This window comes from Centroberyx gerrardi, chromosome 17 (genome assembly GCF_048128805.1).
Source record: "Centroberyx gerrardi isolate f3 chromosome 17, fCenGer3.hap1.cur.20231027, whole genome shotgun sequence".
NCBI lineage: Eukaryota > Metazoa > Chordata > Actinopteri > Beryciformes > Berycidae > Centroberyx > Centroberyx gerrardi.
Window position 1 is genome coordinate 2,197,228 of NC_136013.1, and position 20,396 is coordinate 2,217,623.

At 43.8% G+C, this 20,396-nt stretch overlaps 3 protein-coding genes across 3 annotated transcripts; 1 reads left to right on the plus strand and 2 right to left on the minus strand.

The window, feature by feature from the left end:
* Positions 1-629: 629 nt before the first annotated feature.
* On the minus strand, positions 630-6,077 carry LOC139929019 (uncharacterized). Its single transcript, XM_071921759.2, has 4 exons — positions 5,083-6,077; positions 3,776-3,979; positions 2,646-2,856; positions 630-1,410 (listed from the first exon to the last, which is right to left on the minus strand). The coding sequence occupies exons 1-4, from the start codon at positions 5,801-5,803 to the stop codon at positions 1,158-1,160; spliced, it is 1,389 nt and encodes a 462-aa protein (XP_071777860.1). The 5' UTR covers positions 5,804-6,077; the 3' UTR covers positions 630-1,157.
* Positions 6,078-8,208: 2,131 nt separating this feature from the next.
* yipf6 (Yip1 domain family, member 6) lies at positions 8,209-10,789 on the minus strand. The gene has a single exon (XM_071921757.2). It carries the CDS (start codon positions 10,564-10,566, stop codon positions 9,880-9,882), a length of 687 nt encoding a protein of 228 aa, XP_071777858.1. The 5' UTR covers positions 10,567-10,789; the 3' UTR covers positions 8,209-9,879.
* Positions 10,790-11,249: 460 nt separating this feature from the next.
* On the plus strand, positions 11,250-19,885 carry snapc1b (small nuclear RNA activating complex, polypeptide 1b). Its single transcript, XM_071921756.2, has 10 exons — positions 11,250-11,515; positions 12,215-12,371; positions 12,895-13,035; positions 13,599-13,703; positions 14,542-14,697; positions 16,387-16,443; positions 17,049-17,111; positions 17,522-17,660; positions 18,382-18,453; positions 19,018-19,885. The coding sequence occupies exons 1-10, from the start codon at positions 11,385-11,387 to the stop codon at positions 19,050-19,052; spliced, it is 1,056 nt and encodes a 351-aa protein (XP_071777857.2). The 5' UTR covers positions 11,250-11,384; the 3' UTR covers positions 19,053-19,885.
* The last annotated feature ends 511 nt before the right edge of the window (positions 19,886-20,396 follow it).

Consider the following 20,396-nt stretch of genomic DNA (forward strand, 5'->3'; position numbering starts at 1 on the left):
TACATTTCAAAAACATTTCGTTTATTGGTTCTGTCATGTTTGGCTGACAGATTACACTGTATGGAACTTTTGTGCACTTGGTCATAAAGTGACATTTTGATTTCTGAAGGGTGATAGATCATTTGAATATTCAATGTAAATTTTGATTATTCAAAAATGCAAATTGCTAGCTGCAGCCCTAGGCACTAGTAAAGCTTTTAGTTAGACTGTAAAATCAGTTCAAAAGAAAACGGGAAATTATTTACAGGAGTAAAATGTACTGTGTGTAAAGAACTGGTCTGACTGTTCAGGTTCAGATTAAGCTCCAGTCCCTTCACTAACCCGGTCCTGCTGTTTAAAGTGACACTTCACTTCAGCAAAACATTTCTTCTTCATTTAAACGTACCGTGCGGATATTTTGCCTTTAAAGTTTACAGCACAGTTGGTCCGGACAGTGCTGCTAGAAAACGATAAATTTCTGACCTCCGAGCCAAAAGGAAGGAGAAGGATGAGACGGTGACATCACAAGAGCCTGAAGTGGGGCGTGTTGTTACCTGCTGGTTCTCAACCTTTTGATTTGACCTTTCTTCTTGGAGGAAACGGTCTGGCTGAGCGCTCTCCTTCATGCGGATTTTCATCAGCGACGTCCTGCTTCACGTTCGCTCGGTTCCACAGAGTCGCACTGGGAAGCTGCCCAGTACGACCACAGCCTTCTACTGGTTTCCACTGAGCAGCGCCACCAGACCAGTTTGGGGGTTACACGCCTTGCTCAAGGGCGGCTGCGTTTCTCGTTCACTTTCCAGCCTACATTTTATCCAGACGGTGTGGAGACTCAAACCAGCGAGCTTCGGGTCACACTCCTGCCGCTCTAACCTCAAGATAACTGTGACACTATCAAGCGGTTGTTATGTTCAGGCTATTTCATGTGATTCGTTATTTAAAGAACTAAATAAAACATAAGTACACCTCACTTAGGCGGCTGTCTTTAACTCCTTTTCCCCTCAAAGAAGAAAAGTGACGCCTCTTGCGATTTTCAAATCGCACCAGTCGATCCTACGGTTCTGACATCTTTTTTTTTTATTTGCTGCGCGGCCCCGCCTCCGGTTCAGGCTCTGGTGGCGACTCCATCCTCTTCTCAAGTCAGAAAAAGCTTCCCAGTTTTTCCCAGACTCCCCTCCTCAGTCTCCCTCCCACATGCAGTCGCAGTCGCGCAGCGGGTTTCTCTGCCGCATGGTGGTGATGACGCTGATCCGGTTGTCGGACAGAGCGCGCAGCTGGCTGATGAGGTCCTGGACGCCCGGGCTGGGCCAGGGGTGACCGTTCAGGTAGTCCCTCAGGATGTAGGACCGCTCCACCAGCAGCTCCAGCTGCACCAGGTGCCGCAACCGGTGGAGGCTTAGGAGATCCTTCTCCGGTTCCCTACGGAAAAACCTGAGGGACAAGAGAGGAGAAAAGCTTAAATGTCCCATCTGGTGTAAAACAGGATGGATGGTCTATCTAAACATGGTGAAAGTATCAAAACGCACGGTCGCCAACTAAATCCACACAATCCATATTAGAACAGCGAGCCTCTAAACGAGTCGTTTGGACTTCCGTAACTTTGTGGCGTCACAAAGGTTCGCTCATTATCATTTCTGTAAGAAATAATAGACTAACAAAGTGTTTTTTTCAAAGCGGTCGAGCGGTCGTCATCGTTTATTACCGGAGAGTTTTCCCTACCTGTAGCCGCCGGGCCGCGGCGTCTCATGTTTCGCTCTCGAAACGGTTAGCCAATCGGAACAGAGGGGTCGTGAATATTAATGAGCCTTAAAGACACGGCGACAGAAACGGCCTGTTCTTGGTAAGGCTCAGAGAGATGCTGGAAAATGAACGTGGAGAAATGGATTGAGAGTGTTTTTGGTTCATGACACCACACACACAGCTTTGAATGGACCTCAAGACACAAAATAAAACTCTGGACAGTGCAGAATATGGGACCTTTAAAAAGTGCAATGAGTAAGATTTTTACTGTCCCATAAAACAAAATGACCATAATGAATCTTTGGTGTGGCACCAAAATGCCTGAAAATGCGAGTCTCAGGCGTCTCACAAGAGAACTGCAGTGCGGTTCGTTAGGAGTGAGAACATAATCCAACCAACTACAGGAAACAACCCCAAAAACACAAGGGATTATGGGTATACACTACCAGTCAAAAGTTTGGACCCACCTGATTGAATGTTCTATGTTTTTCATTTTCTTAAAGCCATTTTGATCTAAAGGCTTCTGCTTAAATGCTTGAAATTAGTTTCTTAGACAAATATAAATAGTGAAGTTGATCCTATGTATGAATTTCTTTCCAAAGAATCTAAAATATAAGATAGTTTTGATTTGTTTAACACGTTTTTTGGTCACTGCGTAATTCCATTTGTGTTATTTCATAGTTTTGATGTCTTTACTGTTATTCTAAAATGTGAACAAATTGTAAAAATAAAGAAAAATGTGGTGTGTCCAAACTTTTGACTGTTAGTGTATATTCCGCTATTTCTTCATGTGTTCTTAACTGGTTTGAACACCAGAGAAGGGAAATTATGGGAGAGAGTGCAAAGTTACAGCGATTTATAATCAGATTAGCTTTGGAACAAACCGACCGGTGCGGCCGGCGGACAAACAGAAGTTAGTTTCTCACCGTATCCTGAGAGTCCTGAGCTGAGGAAACAGCATGGGGATTCTCCGGCAGAGACTCCCGCTGGAGCGGTTCTGCTCGATGTCCAGGTGCAGGAGGCCCGGGACTTTGGGCGCGATGGAGTCCATGTCCTTCAGCGTGATGGCGACACGCAGCGTCAGCCGGGTCACGCTGGAGGGAATGGTGGTGGTATAGGCGCCGAGAGAATTCCCACCTGGAGAGGAGGACACAGCAGACCGGATGACATAAACGTTTGCATGTTTTCTTTGCCACGTATTTCTCATGGAAAACCTGCCAAGGGAGAAGCTCTTCATACCAGGAAACACAAAATCAGAATTAAAGGGGCAGTAATTCAGGTTTTTACTGCCCCATACCACAGACTGGTCATAATAAATCTGCAGGGGATTGATAGGGATGTCGATCAATAAGATATTCAGCACCGTGGAAAATATTGCAATATCTGTGACATCCTATCAATCCGCTACAGATTTATTATGACCAACTACTACTACTACTCTGCTACAGCTACTGCACCTACTACTACTGCTACTACTACTATTACAACTACTCTGTTACTACTACTACTGCTACTACTACTATTACAACTACTCTGTTACTACTACTGCTGCTACTACTACTAGTACTGTTACTACTACTAGTGCTACAACTACTCTGCTACTACTATTGATACCGCTACCACCACTACCATTATCACTACTGCTTTTGCTACAACTACTACTCATACAACTAGTACTATTGCTGCTACTACTTCTACTAATAATACAAACAACAGTCTTTACTGTACTTTAGCTACGATGGCCTCTCATAGCTGGAAAATTTCCCCCACTGCTAGAAAAATACATTGTAAATACACTGAAAATTCATAATCTGGCTTTATTGCTCAGTCCGCTCAAAGAACTTACAATTGCAATTGCAGCACCATTGTCCAGATATTATGGAATAAAAATGTAAATAAGAGCCATTATTTAACTGCAACACCTACTAGAGATAATCCTGGAAAAGGCCCAGGACTGAACCTGGATCTCAGAAACCAAAATCAACACATCTACAAAAAACACATCTAAAGGAAAACCTGAATAACAAACCAGAGAGCGACTCACTGCCCGACTTACCGATGATGGTGAGCGTCGCCAGCTGGCTGAGCGGACTGAGCCAGGACTTGAGGCGGCACTCGATGCCCTCCCTCATGTACTTGTATCGGATGGTGAGAGAGCGGAGCGAGGACAGGCTCCTCAGGGCGTTCTCCGGCAGGATGGTTTCTGGGTAATCCACCAGCTCCAGACTGGTCAGGGCCGGGCCGCCGTACTGGGACACTCCTGAGGGAGGGAGGACAGATGTTTCATGTTCTTTAATAAAACACGGGACTTCCTGCTGTGTGGACTTCTCATGCCGGGACAAAATCACAGCCCCGGGCCTTTCTGTGTGGAGTTTGCATGTTCTCCTCCCACAGCCCAAAGACATGCAGGTCAGGTGGACTGAAGACCCTACATTGCCCATAGCGTGTTTGTGTGTAGTATGGTATATGATGTAACATATGATGTATGTATGTATATGATGTAGTTAATGATGTATATGAAGTATGTATATGATGTAGGGCTGCAACTAACGATTATTTTCATTGTCGATTAATCTGTCGATTATTTTCTCGATTAATCGATTAGTTGTTTTGGTCTATAAAATGTCAGAAAATGGTGAAAAATGTCGATCAGTGTTTCCCAAAGCCCAAGATGACGTCCTCAAACGTCTTGTTTTGTCCACAACCCAAAGATATTCAGTTTACTGTCATAGAGGAGTAAAGAAACCAGAAAATATTCACATTTAAGAAGCTGGAATCAGAGAATTTTGACTTATTTTTCTTAAAAAATTACTCAAACCGATTAATCGATTATCAAAATAGTTGGCGATTAATTTAATAGTTGACAACTAATCGATTAATCGTTGCAGCTCTAATATGATGTAGTATAGGATGTATATGATGTGTGTATATATACATGTAGTATATATATAACATGTATATGATGGTATGTAAAGCCCTTTGGTGTGACTGGGACGATTTCAGCACACCAAGAAGAAGCTGGAAACATTTTTAAGACCTCTAAGAATTCAAGACTTTAAGAATTTAAGACTAGACTCCTAACTGCATTACATTCAAACACAACGCATGCAATTTAAACCACAGGCAAGAGATTTCCTCTCAGCTGCATTCATAACTCTAACGACCATTTACAGAGTCAAACTTCTCACAAACAAGACTGACTTGGGACTAGAACAAAGTTGACTTGGTCACACCTCTGCCTTTTTGTAAGGTTAAGAAAGAAAGAAAGAAAGAAAGAGACAGGAGGAGGAGACAGGAGTCAGGAGGAGGAGACAGCAGCTCCCAGGTGAGGTTCAGGTTGTGTTCCCGTCTTCCTGAGCTCACCTGTCTGCTGGAAGGGGTTGGGCGGGCTGAAGTAGTCGTCGGGCAGCGGGTCGGACGGCTCCCCCCTCATGCCCCAGGACAGGTGCTTCAGCTTCTTCAGCTTGAACAGCATGTGGTGGAAAACATTCCGGGGCACGGGCCGCACCCCGTCCGGCAGCCCGAACCCGTCCCCCTGCTGGTGGTACAGCAGGTGCTGCAGGTTCAACAGGTGGGACACGGCGTAGATGAAGTCCACCGTGCAGGTGAGGCGGACGTTGCACACGCTCAGGTGCGTCAGCTGGTACTGCAGGTGCTCGGTCAGACTCTGCCCCAGCATGGGCTCGTACCAGGTGGCGTTCCGCACCCCCAGCTCCCTCAGACCGGGGAAGCTGCTCAGGTTATCGAGGTACTTCTCCTTGTACAGCCGCCCGCCGTCCACGAACACGATAGCGGTCAGGCTCGGGAGGAACTTCACGAGCCGCCGCCATTCTCTTCGCCGCAAATGCCGCACCGCGACCCGGGTGATCTTGCGGCTGTGCAGGGCGCTCCAGAAGCCGTAGTTGTAGCGGCGGACGTCAGACAGAATCACCGTGAAGTCCTTCCACAGGGACGGGTGGTCGATGAGCTTCTTCAGGTACTTGCAGCAGGTGCGGACGGTGTGTTTCTCCTCGGTGGTCAGGAACCGAAAGACGCAGACCCAAACTTCTGGTGGAAGTTGTGGGAATTCCTCCATGAGTAGCATGGCAAGCTACACACCCCGCGACGGATAAAGCTGCAGCTCAGCCCGCGTCGGGGAGGGAAAAGCCGGATAAAGTCACATTTGTGTCGTTTAGGGGAAACTTCTCGACACTTCGGCTAAATGTAATACGGTGCAAATGAGCGAGTTAAGGCTGTTATTGAAGAGGTTATGAATGCGGACGCGGCTAGCTGCTAGCTGACCGCTTCTGGACCAAGGGACGCTGTACTTCCTCACATACCGACGTCGCGCTGAGATGACGTATATTGTTTAGGGAAATAACGGGTGTTTTTTTTATGTACATAATGATAATAATAATGATAATCAACTTTATTTGTATGACACCTTTCAAAACGAAGTTACAAAGTGCTTTACAATAAAATATAAAAAATAATTAAATAGTAAAACAATCAACTATGCAATAGAATGCAATAAAGACATAGGCTATACTTGAAAAGAAATTCAGTGTAGTTTATTTTATTTATTTCTCTTTATACCTTGCCTTGTTTTCTGTTTTTTTTATTGATTTCCCCGATGCTTCTGTTGTTTATATACAAGCTGTACTTTGCATCATAAGTGCAATGTTAAGGTTTATGTTTGGAGGCCCAGTGATAATGTTGTGATTGTTCAAGTTTAAAAAAAAATACTAATAAACATATTCAATAATGGTACAAATTATTATCAATAACAAATTCGTTTTAACAAGAGCCAAGCATTATAAAATAAAATTAAAGTATAGAGTATGGATGAGTTATAGTATAGAGTATGGATGATTAATCGTAATGATTTGAAACAGTGATAAAGGTCTTTGTGACAAGTGACATTAATAACTAACTCCTATTTTCTATTCTCTATAACTACCAAATATGACATCGCCTCCAGTAGAGTCAGTCAAACTAAATTCTTCATTGTCTAACCAGGCTGTGTGTCTTCCCAATAAACAGAAGTATCAGATGTGTTTGATTGATCAGCTTGATGTAAGCTTTTATTTTTGATCTCTTCTGGTTTGGTGAAGAAGAAAAGTCTCTCTGGGTGCAGAAGACGCTGGAAATGCAACTTTAGATGCCGACTTCCTAAAAAGGCAACGAGGAGGAGAAGCAGAGAAGTGATGATTCTTCTGTGAAAACAACTCTGATCTCATACTGTATACACTAACAGTCAAAAGTTTGGACACACCACATTTTTCTTTATTTTTACTATTTTCCACATTTTAGAATAACAGTTAAGACATCAAAACTGTGAAACAACACAAATGGAATTATGCAGTGACCAAAAAAGTGTTAAACAAATCCAAACTATCTTATATTTTAGATTTTTTTGCCTTGATGGAAAGGCAAAGGCGTTGGAAAGAAATTCATACATAGGATCAACTTCACTATTTATATTTGACTAAGAAACTAATTTCAAGCATTTAAGCAGAAGCCTTTAGATCAAAATGGCTTTAAGAGAATGAGAAACACATAACATTCAGTCAGGTGGGTCCAGACTGTTGACTGGTGGTGTGAATATATACTGTATGTGTATAGTTGAGTATCAGCATCTGACTATATGGGTAGTCAGATACATTTGCACATTTGCTGTTTTGCTCTTATTTTGTACTTTTAATCACGCTCTTATTTCTTTCACATCTTAATTTTTGCTGTTGATGTTCCAGCTCCGTCTCCTTTTCCCTGTTCTGTAATCTCCCCCATTTTGAAAAGCACTTTAACTCCTTTAAAGCACTAAATAAATAAAGTTGGCCGGATATCTTCACTTCCTACACTAGGGACCACAAGTGTGGACTCAAGTCACGATACTAATAGCTTGAGACTTGATGCATGAAGAGAAGACTCGAGACTCGACTTGACTTGGGTTCTGGTGACTTGGGACTTGACTCTGACTTGTACTTTGATGACTTGAAAAGGTTTCTAAAGTCTTGACTTGAGATCTTGTGTTTGTGTAAATGACTTAGATTGAAAGTGATGAGATTTGTTCCAGCGGACGACTGAATTTAAATTCTGTTTTCTGAATTTGTATGGAATGATTGAATTTATTGAAGTTGAAACTGATTATAGAAATCAAACTCATGATGCTCTCACCAAGTTTTTATCCTATTAAAACCATATTGCATTGAAAAGTCCTAGATATTTAGTTTTCTTTAAGATATTAAATTGATACTGGACTCTTGATTTGTTCTGACTTGACTTGCTGTTCTACATTTAGACTTGAGACTTGACATTAATGACATGGACTTGACTTGGTAATATACATTTAGGCTTGAGCCTGGATGTGGATTCAAAAAACACAGTTCATAACCACTGCTGATCAAATAAATTTTATTTTAGTTTTTCATCTGTTTGTTAATGTATATTAGTACATCTAAATTAAACCAAAAAATTAAAAAAAATATCCCAAATGTTTTGGGAGAAGAGCAGGAAGAGAAGATCTTTAATGGAGAGAAGTGAGAAGACACTACACCGTCCAGAGGGGGTCAAAGGTCATTTGACAGTTTAGCAGATGGTGAAAATCAACAGAGTTTGGGATTATCAGGCATTCTGACCAGGAAGTATTATAGGTAGGAGAAGCAGGGAGAGAGACAACAGCATCTGGATTAGTCTGAAAGCTCAAACTGACGACCATCAACAGGAATTTTGAGTTCAGAAACTCAAAACACTTTGTAAATTTAAAAAGGAAAAATCCCCTCAGATCCTCTTCCACTGTTAGATCTCATCAGTCTGTGATGTTCAACACATTCCAGCAGTTACTTTGTGATGAAGTGTTGGGATTTACTTTTTCAGTGAACCCACTTTCCCTCAACCTGCCTCGTCTACTTCTACTGCAGTTTGTGATTTCCTACGTTTCCCAAAATCCCTTTCAACAACCCCCAGAGAAGAGTGGACTTGTTTTCAGCTGTGGGTTTTACCTGTAGGTAGAGAGAGAGATAATAACGATAGTGACGTGAGAGTTTTTGCTGTCGAGAAAAAGTGAGGCTCTCCTTTTACTCAAACCTCAACCTGTCTCTCTGCTGCAGTGCATTCTGGTCTCTCTCCTGCTCCTGTGGTGGAGAAACTGGTCTCTCTCCTCTTCTACGATGGATTTCTCCCTGTATGATTGTTGAACGTCTCTTGGTGCAAAATGGCGGCTCTAGAAAGAAGCCCTCGCTCTTTGATTCTGAGGGACTGACACCAAAACCTGACGTTTACCGCTGATGTTTTACATCCTGAAACATTTTCTCATATCAAACTCCACTGTAGCTGCTGGAAACATCTGGAGGTGACGTCACCTCGTCTACGATTGGCCGGTTATCCACCAAGAAGAAAAATACAAACCAAACTACTAAAAACAAACTACTGAATGGAGCATGGAATGAAAGATACATCGCTAATAGCTGTTTTTAACAGGTTTAACAGGTTTTACCAAGTGTTTTAGGTGCAGTTTCCCCGTTCTGGATAAGAAGCATCAGATAAACAGCCAACATGTAGAATGTAGTGTGAATGTAAGTTATTGTCAGTATATTTCTGCACCAGTTACACCAGGACAAATCCCTGTTCTTGGTGATTAAACTGACTTGGTTTCTTAACATACAATCAAAAACAAGCTTGAAGGTAACGGCCGGTGTGTGAAGTGACCGTTTCACCTCTGAATGTTACACAGTAAGAGCTTTCAAACGCACCCAGAGTGGCTGGGAGAAGAAACAAGCAGCCCTTTTCACACATTCATAGAGCATTTCCATCCACAAGTCATTTTACATCATTTCACACAGCGTGTCACACATTTAGGACACAAACTGGCAAAGTATGAATGCATGGTCAGGCTTTTTCACTCTCTGTTTGCCATAATGACCCTCTGTCTGGGTCATTATGGACTCCACAGTGTCTGGAGAAGCTGGCACCCCCTAAAAAAAGGAGTTAGATTGGTATTTTTTTTGGTGTCACATAGTCTAAATGCTGTTTCAGAGGCTTTTACACGCCACAAAAGTAGTCAGTTCAGTAGTCAATCTTCATTCAAAAGGAGATATTGGTGTTTATTTTAGTTCCCTCATTCCAGAAGAACCATGCCCATCTCAGTTCATTCACAGTCAAAGTCCTTTCTTCCCAGTTGTTTCACTGAGAGGGGGAGAAGGTGAGGATCATCCATCCGATCACGAAGTAGAAGAGGAACACCGGGTAGACCACCAGGGCTTTGCGGTTGGGCGGCTGGCTGTCGGCGAGGAAAGCCGTGGAGGCGAAGGTGGACCAGCCGAACGAGGCGGTGACCACGACCAGCCGGACGACGAAGCTCACTGTGCCGGACCCGCCGAGCAGGACGACCCGGCACACCACCATGGCCACGGTGAGCGGCATGACGCAGTACCCGAGCACGCAGAGGCTCTGGAAGAAGGAGATGGTCCCGCCCAGCAGCTTGGAGTTCAGGGTGATGATGATGGAGCCGAACCAGATGATGACAAACACCTCGGCGAACTGCGGGCCGCCGTCGTCCTTGCTGTCCGCCGAGCCGCCCTGCAGCATCAGCGCCAGGGCGACGCACAGCAGCAGCGGGCCCCACAGGTCCCAGTCCCGCAGCAGCGCCGAGCTCTTCTTCGGGTACATGACGTGGACGAACTTGTTGCCCACCGCCTTCAGGTCCCGCAGGATGGTGTCCTTCACCGGCTCGTCCAGGGTGGAGTACTCATCGTCCTGTTTGGAGGAGCCGACCGGGACGGAGATGTCTCCCTCAACGGGAATATCCTCCGAGATGGACACGTCGGACAGACCCGCGAACGGCTTGCTGGCCTCCTCGACTTCCGCCATTTTCTTTCAGAGCCGCAGCTTTTAGGCGAAGCCTCTTCAACGACCGAATAATATCCCGAAGTCTAGACCGCGCCGATAAATCCCATTTAACTTTATTTAAACCAGACAGCAGTTGGAGCAGCGTCGCTGTTAGAAATCTTCTACAAACGATCGAAATAACTTCTATTCCAGTTCAACCGGACGGGCTGGATGATGTGACACCTTCCCACGTCAGCCGAGGATTGTTTACTTCCGCAAATGGTGACTCATATCCGTGTGGTGCGTTCAAAGACTCCTCCTAAACTTGTGAACTTGTAAATTAACCACACGAACAAGATAATATAGTTTATTGCAGTGGAAAAAGATTAATTCCAGCAAAGATTGTATCTGAATTGTACACATTTGAATTTGTTATGCTCATATGGAACCGATGAATTCAATAAATAAATACAACAATTTTATTTGTGAGAAACATTTTGAAATTGAATGCAGTGGCTTGAACTGTTATCTAATTTACCTTTTCAATTACTTAAATTTCGGTTTTCTCAATTCAAATTCACTGCCACTGGTATTTCTTGTTTCTATTATGTTCAAGCTCAAGGAAACGGAAAACTACAGACCGAGGAGGACACCCGAACGCATCATCACCGACATGTCGGCGTCTGATGACGCGAGCAGCACTCGACAGCCGTTGTTGTAGAATCGTATGTTTACATGCGCGCAGCTCAGGATTGTAACCGTTTCTAGTTTTAAAATGGATTAAATCTAATCGTTGGTAGCACAGTTTTATTCAGTGACATTTTAACAGAAGGTCAGAGGTCACCAGACAGCGGAAGGAGATGGATTACTGTAGGAAACAGCTGAAGTCAGACTGTGAGCAGCTGCTGAGCCGCTTCCAGCAGAGCGACTCCGTCCGCTTCGAGGTTTTCTCCGAAATCTGGAGGGAGATGAAGTTCTCACACATTTTCTAGTAAGTTCTGTCATACTCCACTATAACTAAAATATATTTATTACGTTATGTTACATACCCATATTTATTATATAGCCTGGGAAATATTGTTGTATGTTAGAAAAATGTCAGCCTCAAGTCTTGAGGCTCAAGTCAAGTCCCAAGTCTAAATGTAGATTACCAAGTCAGGTCCATGTCATTAATGTCAAGTCTCAAGTCTAAATGTAGAACAGCAAGTCAAGTCAGAACAAATCAAGAGTCCAGTATCAATTTAATATCTTAAAGAAAACTAAATATCTAGGACTTTTCAATGCAATATGGTTTTAATAGGATAAAAACTTGGTAAGAGCATCATGAGTTTGATTTCTATAATCAGTTTCAACTTCAATAAATTCAATCATTCCATACAAATTCAGAAAACAGAATTTAAATTCAGTCGTCTGCTGGAACAAATCTCATCACTTTCAATCTGAGTCATTTACACAAACACAAGATCTCAAGTCAAGACTTTAGAAACCTTTTCAAGTCATCAAAGTACAAGTCAGAGTCAAGTCCCAAGTCACCAGAACCCAAGTCAAGTCAAGTCTCAAGTCTTCTCTTCATGCATCAAGTCAAGTCTCTTGGATTTAACACTGTGACTGGAGTCTGACTATTTTAGGGAACAGGAGTGTAGCAGCTGACCCAGGATGTAAATATGATGTCGTGTCTCGTGTCTCTCAGCGGGACGCTCAGCTCGGAGAGGCGGGCGTTCAGCCAGCAGGTTCTGGACTCGGCCTGCAGCTTCTTCCTGCCTCCGTTCACCTTCCAGATCCGAGTCGGCGGACTCTACCTGCTCTACAGTCTGTTCCACTCACAAACCGCCGAGCCCAGGGAACCGGTCAGATTCCTCTCTGCTGTCTCTCTACTTTACTTTATTCACTTATATACACTCTACGAGCCAGTAATCCCTTAAAATAACCTTACATTTTCATTAATTCACCCCTTAATTCATTCAGTTAATTAAGGAAGTTATTAATGGAGGAGAAATCCCTCGAAACCTCATTCAACACCCCTTAATCTTGACTCCTTACTTTCTAATTTATTGTAAAATTCAGGGAGACAAGAACTTTTCCATTAATTTCCACTTAAACCTGCACAAAAGGCATGAAAAATCCCTTAATTTCAAGTGACTCTGTGAACCTGATGGATAATTAATGTTTATGTAATGAGAAATTAAGGACATTTCAGGGATAAAATTAAGGGATTTGGTTTCGCAGTGAACACATGACAATAAAAACAAATACATGACAATCAAGACAAACACATTATTATTATGAACTCTCTCTCTGTATATTTCCTTGTGCGTTTTCTGCTGTTGGTCATACTTTAACTTCTTCTTCTTCTTCTTCTGTGGTGTCCAGATCCGCCTCGCCCTGAAGGACTGGGAGGAGGTGAAGAAGTTTGAGGTCGACGCCGCGGAGGCTCAGCACCTCGACGCCGTCTACATCCTGCGACAGCTGCTGCATCGCAAGGCCTTCTACTTCACCGCCATGCCAGGACCGGTGAGGCTGCACAACAGGAGAATACACAACATTATACACACACACACACACACACACACACACACACACACACACACACACACACACTGCCAGTCAACAGTCTGGACACACCTGATTGAATGTTCTCTGTTTTTCATTCTCTTAAAGCCATTTTGATCTAAAGTCTTCTGCTCAAATGCTTGAAATGAGTTTCTTAGACAAATATAAATAGTGAAGTTGATCCTATGTATGAATTTCTTTCCAAAGCCTTTGTCTTTCCATCAAGGCAAAGATTCTAAAATATAAGATAGTTTTGATTTGTTTGACACTTTTTTGGTCACTGCACAATTCCATTTGTGTTATTTCATAGTTTTGATGTCTTTACTGTTATTCTGAAATGTGGAAAAATAGTAAAAATAAAGAAAAATGTGGTGTGTCCAAACTTTTGACTGAGGGATTCCCGCAGCACTCCACCTTGTAAACTCCTAAAAAAAAAAAAAAAGAAAACTCCATTATTTAACTGCAACTAACTCCTTCTTCTTCTTCATCTTCTTCTTCTTCTTCTTCTTCTCCTCTCCTGGCAGCTGTTTTTCAGAGTGAAGAGGAAAACTGAAAGGTTGCCGCTGTGTGAGAGCTTCATGGAGCGAGCGTCTCGTCCGCAGGAGCTGTTCAGCGTGGATCTGCTGGAGGTGAGGAGGAAGAGGAGGAGGAGGAGGAGGAGGAAGATCTGATCTGATCTGATCTGATTTGATTTGATCTGACTTCTTTTAAAAAGTCACAGTGAAACAGCATTTTAAGAACATCCTGTGTCTGCAATTTGACGTATTTCCAGTTGGAACAGGATGTTGGGGCGGGACAAAACGCAGCGAGGGATCAATCAAATGTGTAAACCAATGGGAGATCAGTTAGGCATTTGGAGAAAGTTTTATTTGATGGGAGGAGCAGAGGATGGGAGGTTAAAAGTATGTGAGTGTGTCGCCTCCTGGTGGAGAATGAAGATAAAGACACACTCTTACAGGAAGAAAAAGTAATTGGATTTGATATAAAAACAATAAATATTTGTACATATTTTGGTTATTGTTAAACAGATGTATATTATGACGTGGAAAATTAGCTAACAAGGTGAAAAAGTGATTTTTAATCTCATTGTGACTTTAATGACACCTTGACATGTTGTATTTAGGTAGAGAGACACATACCAAGGTACATGGATAGATACAGAAAAAAAGAAAGACGGAAAGAAAGACAGACAGATGGACAGAAAGACTTTCATTCCAAAATCAGGCAGACAAGATCATACCCATCCTGGTCCGTCTCCCCGAGGACCAGGATTGAAAACTACTGGCTTTCAGCATTTCTGAGGATAGAATCATTTGTGTTTCTGGAAAAATTACCGGATCAATTCCCAATTTCAGGCAACAATTTCCCCCCCCCAAAAAAAACAGATATGTAGCATTTTTGGATTTAAACCATTCAAATGCAAATGTTTCCGCGTCTGAAGCGGTGTCGTGATCCGGCTTCTTGCAGGAGCTGTCCAACGTCCACGAACACTACGAGCGGCTGAAGACGTCCATCTCCTCGTCTGCCGGCGAGCCGGATCCGTCCGTCAACCTGATCCGGAGAGACCTGCTGCCTCAGCTCCGCAACACCGTGCTGGACTTCCACAAGTGGCAGAAACAGAAGGTGAGACGTTTCTACGGGTCTGTCTCTCTAGGGGTCTGTCTCTCTACAGGTCTGTCTCTCTAGGGGTCTGTCTCTCTACGGGTCTGTCTCTCTAGAGGTCTGTCTCTCTAGGGGTCTGTCTCTCTACGGGTCTGTCTCTCTAGGGGTCTGTCTCACTACGGGTCTGTCTCTTTACGGGTCTGTCTCTCTACGGGGTCTGTCTCTACGGGTCTGTCTCTCTACTGTCTCTCTAGGGGTCTGTCTCTTTAGGGGTCTGTCTCTCTAAGGGTCTGTCTCTCTAGGGGTCTGTCTCTCTAGGGGTCTGTCTCACTACGGGTCTGTCTCTTTACGGGTCTGTCTCTCTATGGGTCTGTCTCTCTATGGGTCTGTCTCTCTAGGGGTCTGTCTCTCTAGGGGTCTGTCTCTCTATGGGTCTGTCTCTCTATGGGTCTGTCTCTCTATGGGTCTGTCTCTTTACGGGTCTGTCTCTCTAGGGGTCTGTCTCTCTAGGGGTCTGTCTCTCTAGGGGTCTGTCTCTTTACGGGTCTGTCTCTCTAGGGGTCTGTCTCTCTAGGGGTCTGTCTCTCTAGGGGTCTGTCTCTCTAGGGGTCTGTCTCTCTACGGGTCTGTCTCTCTACGGGTCTGTCTCTCTAGGGGTCTGTCTCTCTAGGGGTCTGTCTCTACGGGTCTGTCTCTCTAGGGGTCTGTCTCTCTACGGGTCTGTCTCTCTATGGGTCTGTCTCTCTATGGGTCTCTCTAGGGGTCTGTCTCTCTACGGGTCTGTCTCTCTATGGGTCTCTCTAGGGGTCTGTCTCTCTAGGGGTCTGTCTCTCTACGGGTCTGTCTCTCTAGGGGTCTGTCTCTCTAGGGGTCTGTCTCTCTAGGGGTCTGTCTCTCTACGGGTCTGTCTCTCTACGGGTCTGTCTCTCTAGGGGTCTGTCGCTCTATGGGTCTCTCTAGAGGTCTGTCTCTCTAGGGGTCTGTCTCTCTAGGGGTCTGTCTCTCTAGGGGTCTGTCTCTCTAGGGGTCTGTCTCTCTAGGGGTCTGTCTCTCTACGGGTCTGTCTAGGGGTCTGTCTCTCTAGGGGTCTGTCTCTCTAGGGGTCTGTCTCACTACGGGTCTGTCTCTCTATGGGTCTGTCTCTCTACGGGTCTGTCTCTCTAGGGGTCTGTCTCTCTACGGGTCTGTCTCTCTACGGGTCTGTCTCTCTAGGGGTCTGTCTCTCTAGGGGTCTGTCTCTCTACGGGTCTGTCTCTCTAGGGGTCTGTCTCTCTACGGGTCTGTCTCTCTAGGGGTCTGTCTCACTACAGGTCTGTCTCTCTAGGGGTCTGTCTCTCTAGGGGTCTGTCTCTCTAGGGGTCTGTCTCTCTAGGGGTCTGTCTCTCTACGGGTCTGTCTCTCTAGGGGTCTGTCTCTCTAGGGGTCTGTCTCTCTACGGGTCTGTCTCTCTATTTTCTATATATTCTATATATTTCTATATATCAATATATATCACAATATGGCTCATGTATGTAAAAAGAGTTTTAAAGAACATTTTCTTGTCATCAAGTTGGACAGCAGAATTGTGTCACGATATCAAAACATCTTCATATCATCACAATATAATTCCAGTGAAAGACGATAAACGTTAATATTGAATTATTAATGTTTTCTCAGTTGTATTCTCCTCATACGTTACAGTCTGCTGATGTGTTTGTCCTGTGATCTCAGACGGCTCCATGTGAAGCTGACGCAGACGGCGGGGAGGGAACGTCCGCTCAGCAAGAGGCGAGTTATAATTCATCTTATCGTTAAGTCTGAGCTGCGGGACGGCGCCTCGTCAAAGTGTTCCAACTCCAGCTGGTCAAAATGTCCGATGATGGATGAGCGGCGGCGTGAGGTCAGGCAAAACCGTTGAGGAATAACTGGAAGAAGAGGAGCAGGTGCGTTCAGAAAGCGTCCTGCAGGATCGACACACGGTGACGTCCCGTCTGCTGTCCGGAGCTGAACGGTCCCGCAGCCGCTCTCTGACTGCTCTTAGATTGTCTTAAAGGTTAAAGGTCATGACCGGGGTTTAGATTTTATATCAGCAGAAATGATACCATTAAAGCAGAACTAAACCCCCAAACCCAAATCTGTGTGAAGCCTGGCGTCTAATGGTAAAAAGCTGCTGAAATTGCCATCTGCTATTGGCTGATCTTTGGTGATGTCACCAAAGATTTAAACCCCACATGCCAGCTGGACTTCTCTTGCAGGACACTGAATATTTGAACTGAAGTGAATTAAACGGAGTCCTTCTTTCCTTGCTGGCTGCGCCTGTTAAAACGTGCAGTATCAGTGTTGACCAGCAGGCGGCGCTGCAGTCCTGACTCCTCCTCTCTGTCTCTCCTCAGAGCTCCAGACGAGCCGAACTTCTCGCCTCCATCAAGTCCAAGTCCTACGGACAGGCGGTCGAGGTTCGTCTACATCTGTTTTTATGTTTTTATTGAAGCTCAGATGATAATCACAACTTCACGTTACATTTTGTTCGATTTAGATGAATTAAGTGTATAAACATGTTAACAAAACAAACCTACATCTGTTACCAGACAGTTTTAGGTCGGACCGCACAACTAATTGTGTATCATCAAATGTCTTGATTTTAGTTTACAGAATTCATTATTACCGATTGGCATATCGGTAATAATGAAACGATGATCGATCGGTAACGATAATTTAATATCAAAATAGAAAACAGAAAAACAGAAAATTTTGTGTAATTTTTTTGTTAATTTGTTGCCCCTTGGATAAATGCGAATTGAGACTTTGGACCCTTTTTATTATTTTTTAAATTATTATTATTTTGTGTGTGTGTGTGTGTCCTCAGGCCTCCAAGGCGCGGCGTCACCGTCAGGTCGAGGTGGAGTCAGCCGGTCATGACAGCGGCCCGTCCGGCTCGGCGTCTCTTGGTGACAACAGGAAGCTGTCACTCAAGGCCAGAACCGATGAGAACATGCAGCTCAGAGGTAAAACCCTCCTTCAGGCCTCGCATCCCTGCCTCCATCCAGTAGTTAGTTGTTTTTCTTCTTGGTGGATAACCGGCCAATCGTAGACGAGGTGACGTCACCTCCAGATGTTTCCAGCAGCTACAGTGGAGTTTGATATGAGAAAATGTTTCAGGATGTAAAACATCAGCGGTAAACGTCAGGTTTTGGTGTCAGTCCCTCAGAATCAAAGAGCGAGGGCTTCTTTCTAGAGCCGCCATTTTGCACCGAGAGACGTTCAACAATCATACAGGGAGAAATCCATCGTAGAAGAGGAGAGAGACCAGTTTCTCCACCACAGGAGCAGGAGAGAGACCAGAATGCACTGCAGGAGCAGGAGAGAGACCAGAATGCACTGCAGCAGAGAGACAGGCTGGGGGTTTGAGGAAGAGGAGAGACTCTCACTTTTTCTCGACAGGAAAAACTCTCGCTCCAGTATCGTTATCTCTCTCTCCCTCTTCTCCGGGGCTTGTTGAAAGGCATTCTGGGAAACGTAGTAAATCACTAACTGCAGTAGAAGTAGACCAGGCAGGTTGAGGGAAAGTGGGTTCAGCAAAATAGTAAATCCCAACACTTCATCACTAAATAACTCCTGAGATGTGTTGAACATCACAGATTGATCAGATCAAACAGTGGAAGAGGATTTTTCCTTGAAGTTGCAGGTTGTGTGAAATAATCCTCGTTAACATTCTGTGTTTGTCAGGTAAAATGTGGAAGGAAACCGTCAGCTCCACCAGTCTGTGTCACCTGACCACGCTGGACTCTGTTCCTGAAGGTACGAGACGAACGGCAGCACATCCACACTCCCTCAGACACGCTTTACACTTCCTGGTTTGGGTTTCTCAGCTGTTTTCTGCTCTTTCTGTCTGTTTTCTATGGAGATAAAAAAAAAATGGGAAGGAAAGAATTTGGTAGAATTTAGAGAAATGGCGATCGTTTTTTTTCCCACCAACAGGAAAAAAAATGGTAGAGCTTTGAAAAATGGATCCTGGCAATTATTTTTTACCTGTTCATAGAAAGATATGCATATAAAGGAAACTAGACAAAATGAATATTGACTTAAGAACAAGAAAGAAATTGCCCAGATGCAGTTTTCTACGTTTTTTCCTGCTGTTGCCGTCTCAATATATCGACTTAATGATCAAGCTAACAGGAAGCTGATAATATTAAACTGTAGATCCCAAAGAGAGAATCCCCCTTGTTTTCTCTTCTGTGTTTTCTTCTTTCAAAATGTTCATACTCTCTTTATCTTGCTGCCAGTTCAGTCCAGTGCCTGATTTCCATGTTTTTCACCACGTTGTGATGTTTCTCTCTTCTTCTCTCTCCTTCCTCCGTTCAGACGCTCCAAGGAAGTTCATGAAATTCAAGTGGTGAAGAAGAAACTCTGCTGCTCCTGACCTCCCGACCTCCTGTTCACTGTTTCCTGCTGTTAGTTTCAGGATGAAAGTTTATTTACCTTTTAGAAAATATCAAGAATGTCACATACAGTATTTTATCTGATTCATGTATTTCCTCTAGCGTTGAGACAGGTTGCACTGCCAGGTCATGCTAGAAGATTGTATAAAAGAGAATGTGAAAGTGTATTTTTTATTTTGTTTTTTACATTTGAAAATGATTGAATTGTTGATAATGTTTTTTTATGACAGAGTAGAACCTCTTATGGCTGAAATTCAAAACTGATCTAAACTGATCAGCTGAACAAAATCTGGAGAAAAGCAACATTATTTTATTGACCATGCTGCACGTTTTGGGGCATTTGCTCATAATTTGCAAAATGTAAACAAAAATTGCAGTCAGTCGTCACAGCTGGAGACGTTCTCTGTGTTCTTTTCGCAAATTTGCCTCGATCGCTTGTTGAAAAATCTCCTATTATCTCTTTAAATGATGTTTACATTTTGTGGGAGAAATAATGTTTTCTCCGTCACCTCTGCCTCACAGTCAAGGGAACATGTGATCTGCATGTTAACATGTGATTTGTATGTTAGTATGTCAGCATGATACACGCCTCTCGTGTCTCCAGTCATGACAGCAGAATGTGTGTGTGTGCATGTTTCTACATTTTAACAAACTTTAGCAGGTAAATGAAAATATTGGAACGTTTCCCAAAAGGTTCTGCAGAGTTCAGTCTGTTTTCTCCGCTGCGGCTCAGCTTCGTTTTGTACAGCATGGTGTTTGAATATTTTATGAAGATTCATTTTGTTTATATAAAAACACACGTTTTTACAGTTTTACAATTTTGTCCTTTTTTATTTCCTTACATTTGGAGTCTCCACTTGGTGTGTTCAGGTTCACACTGAGCGACTCGGTCGATTTATCGCTCTATTGTGACTGATTGTGGGCGGGGCCAGAGATTGTGTCTATATAGTTGTCTAATTGTGCATTAATGCGCAAATCGAAGTTATCTGAAAAACAAATTCCCTACTTGGAAATTTCACATGAACGCCCTCCAAAGTCGGACGATGGAGTCAGAAACTTGCTACCCGAGCTTCCCAGTTATGACGCATGCTGACCTTTAACCTTCTCAGCAAGGCCAAAAAATTAAATCTGTGAGTCAGCAGTGAGAAATCACAGACGCATGCTCCTTTAATGCAAGTCTGAACTTAGTTAGCCGAACCTGACATCTGTTTGGAGTTCATGAATGCTCCTGAGTGCAGCGCTGTTTAGAGCCCACTCGGCCCAGATGTCGGACTTTCCCAGCGGCACCTGAACGCACAATAA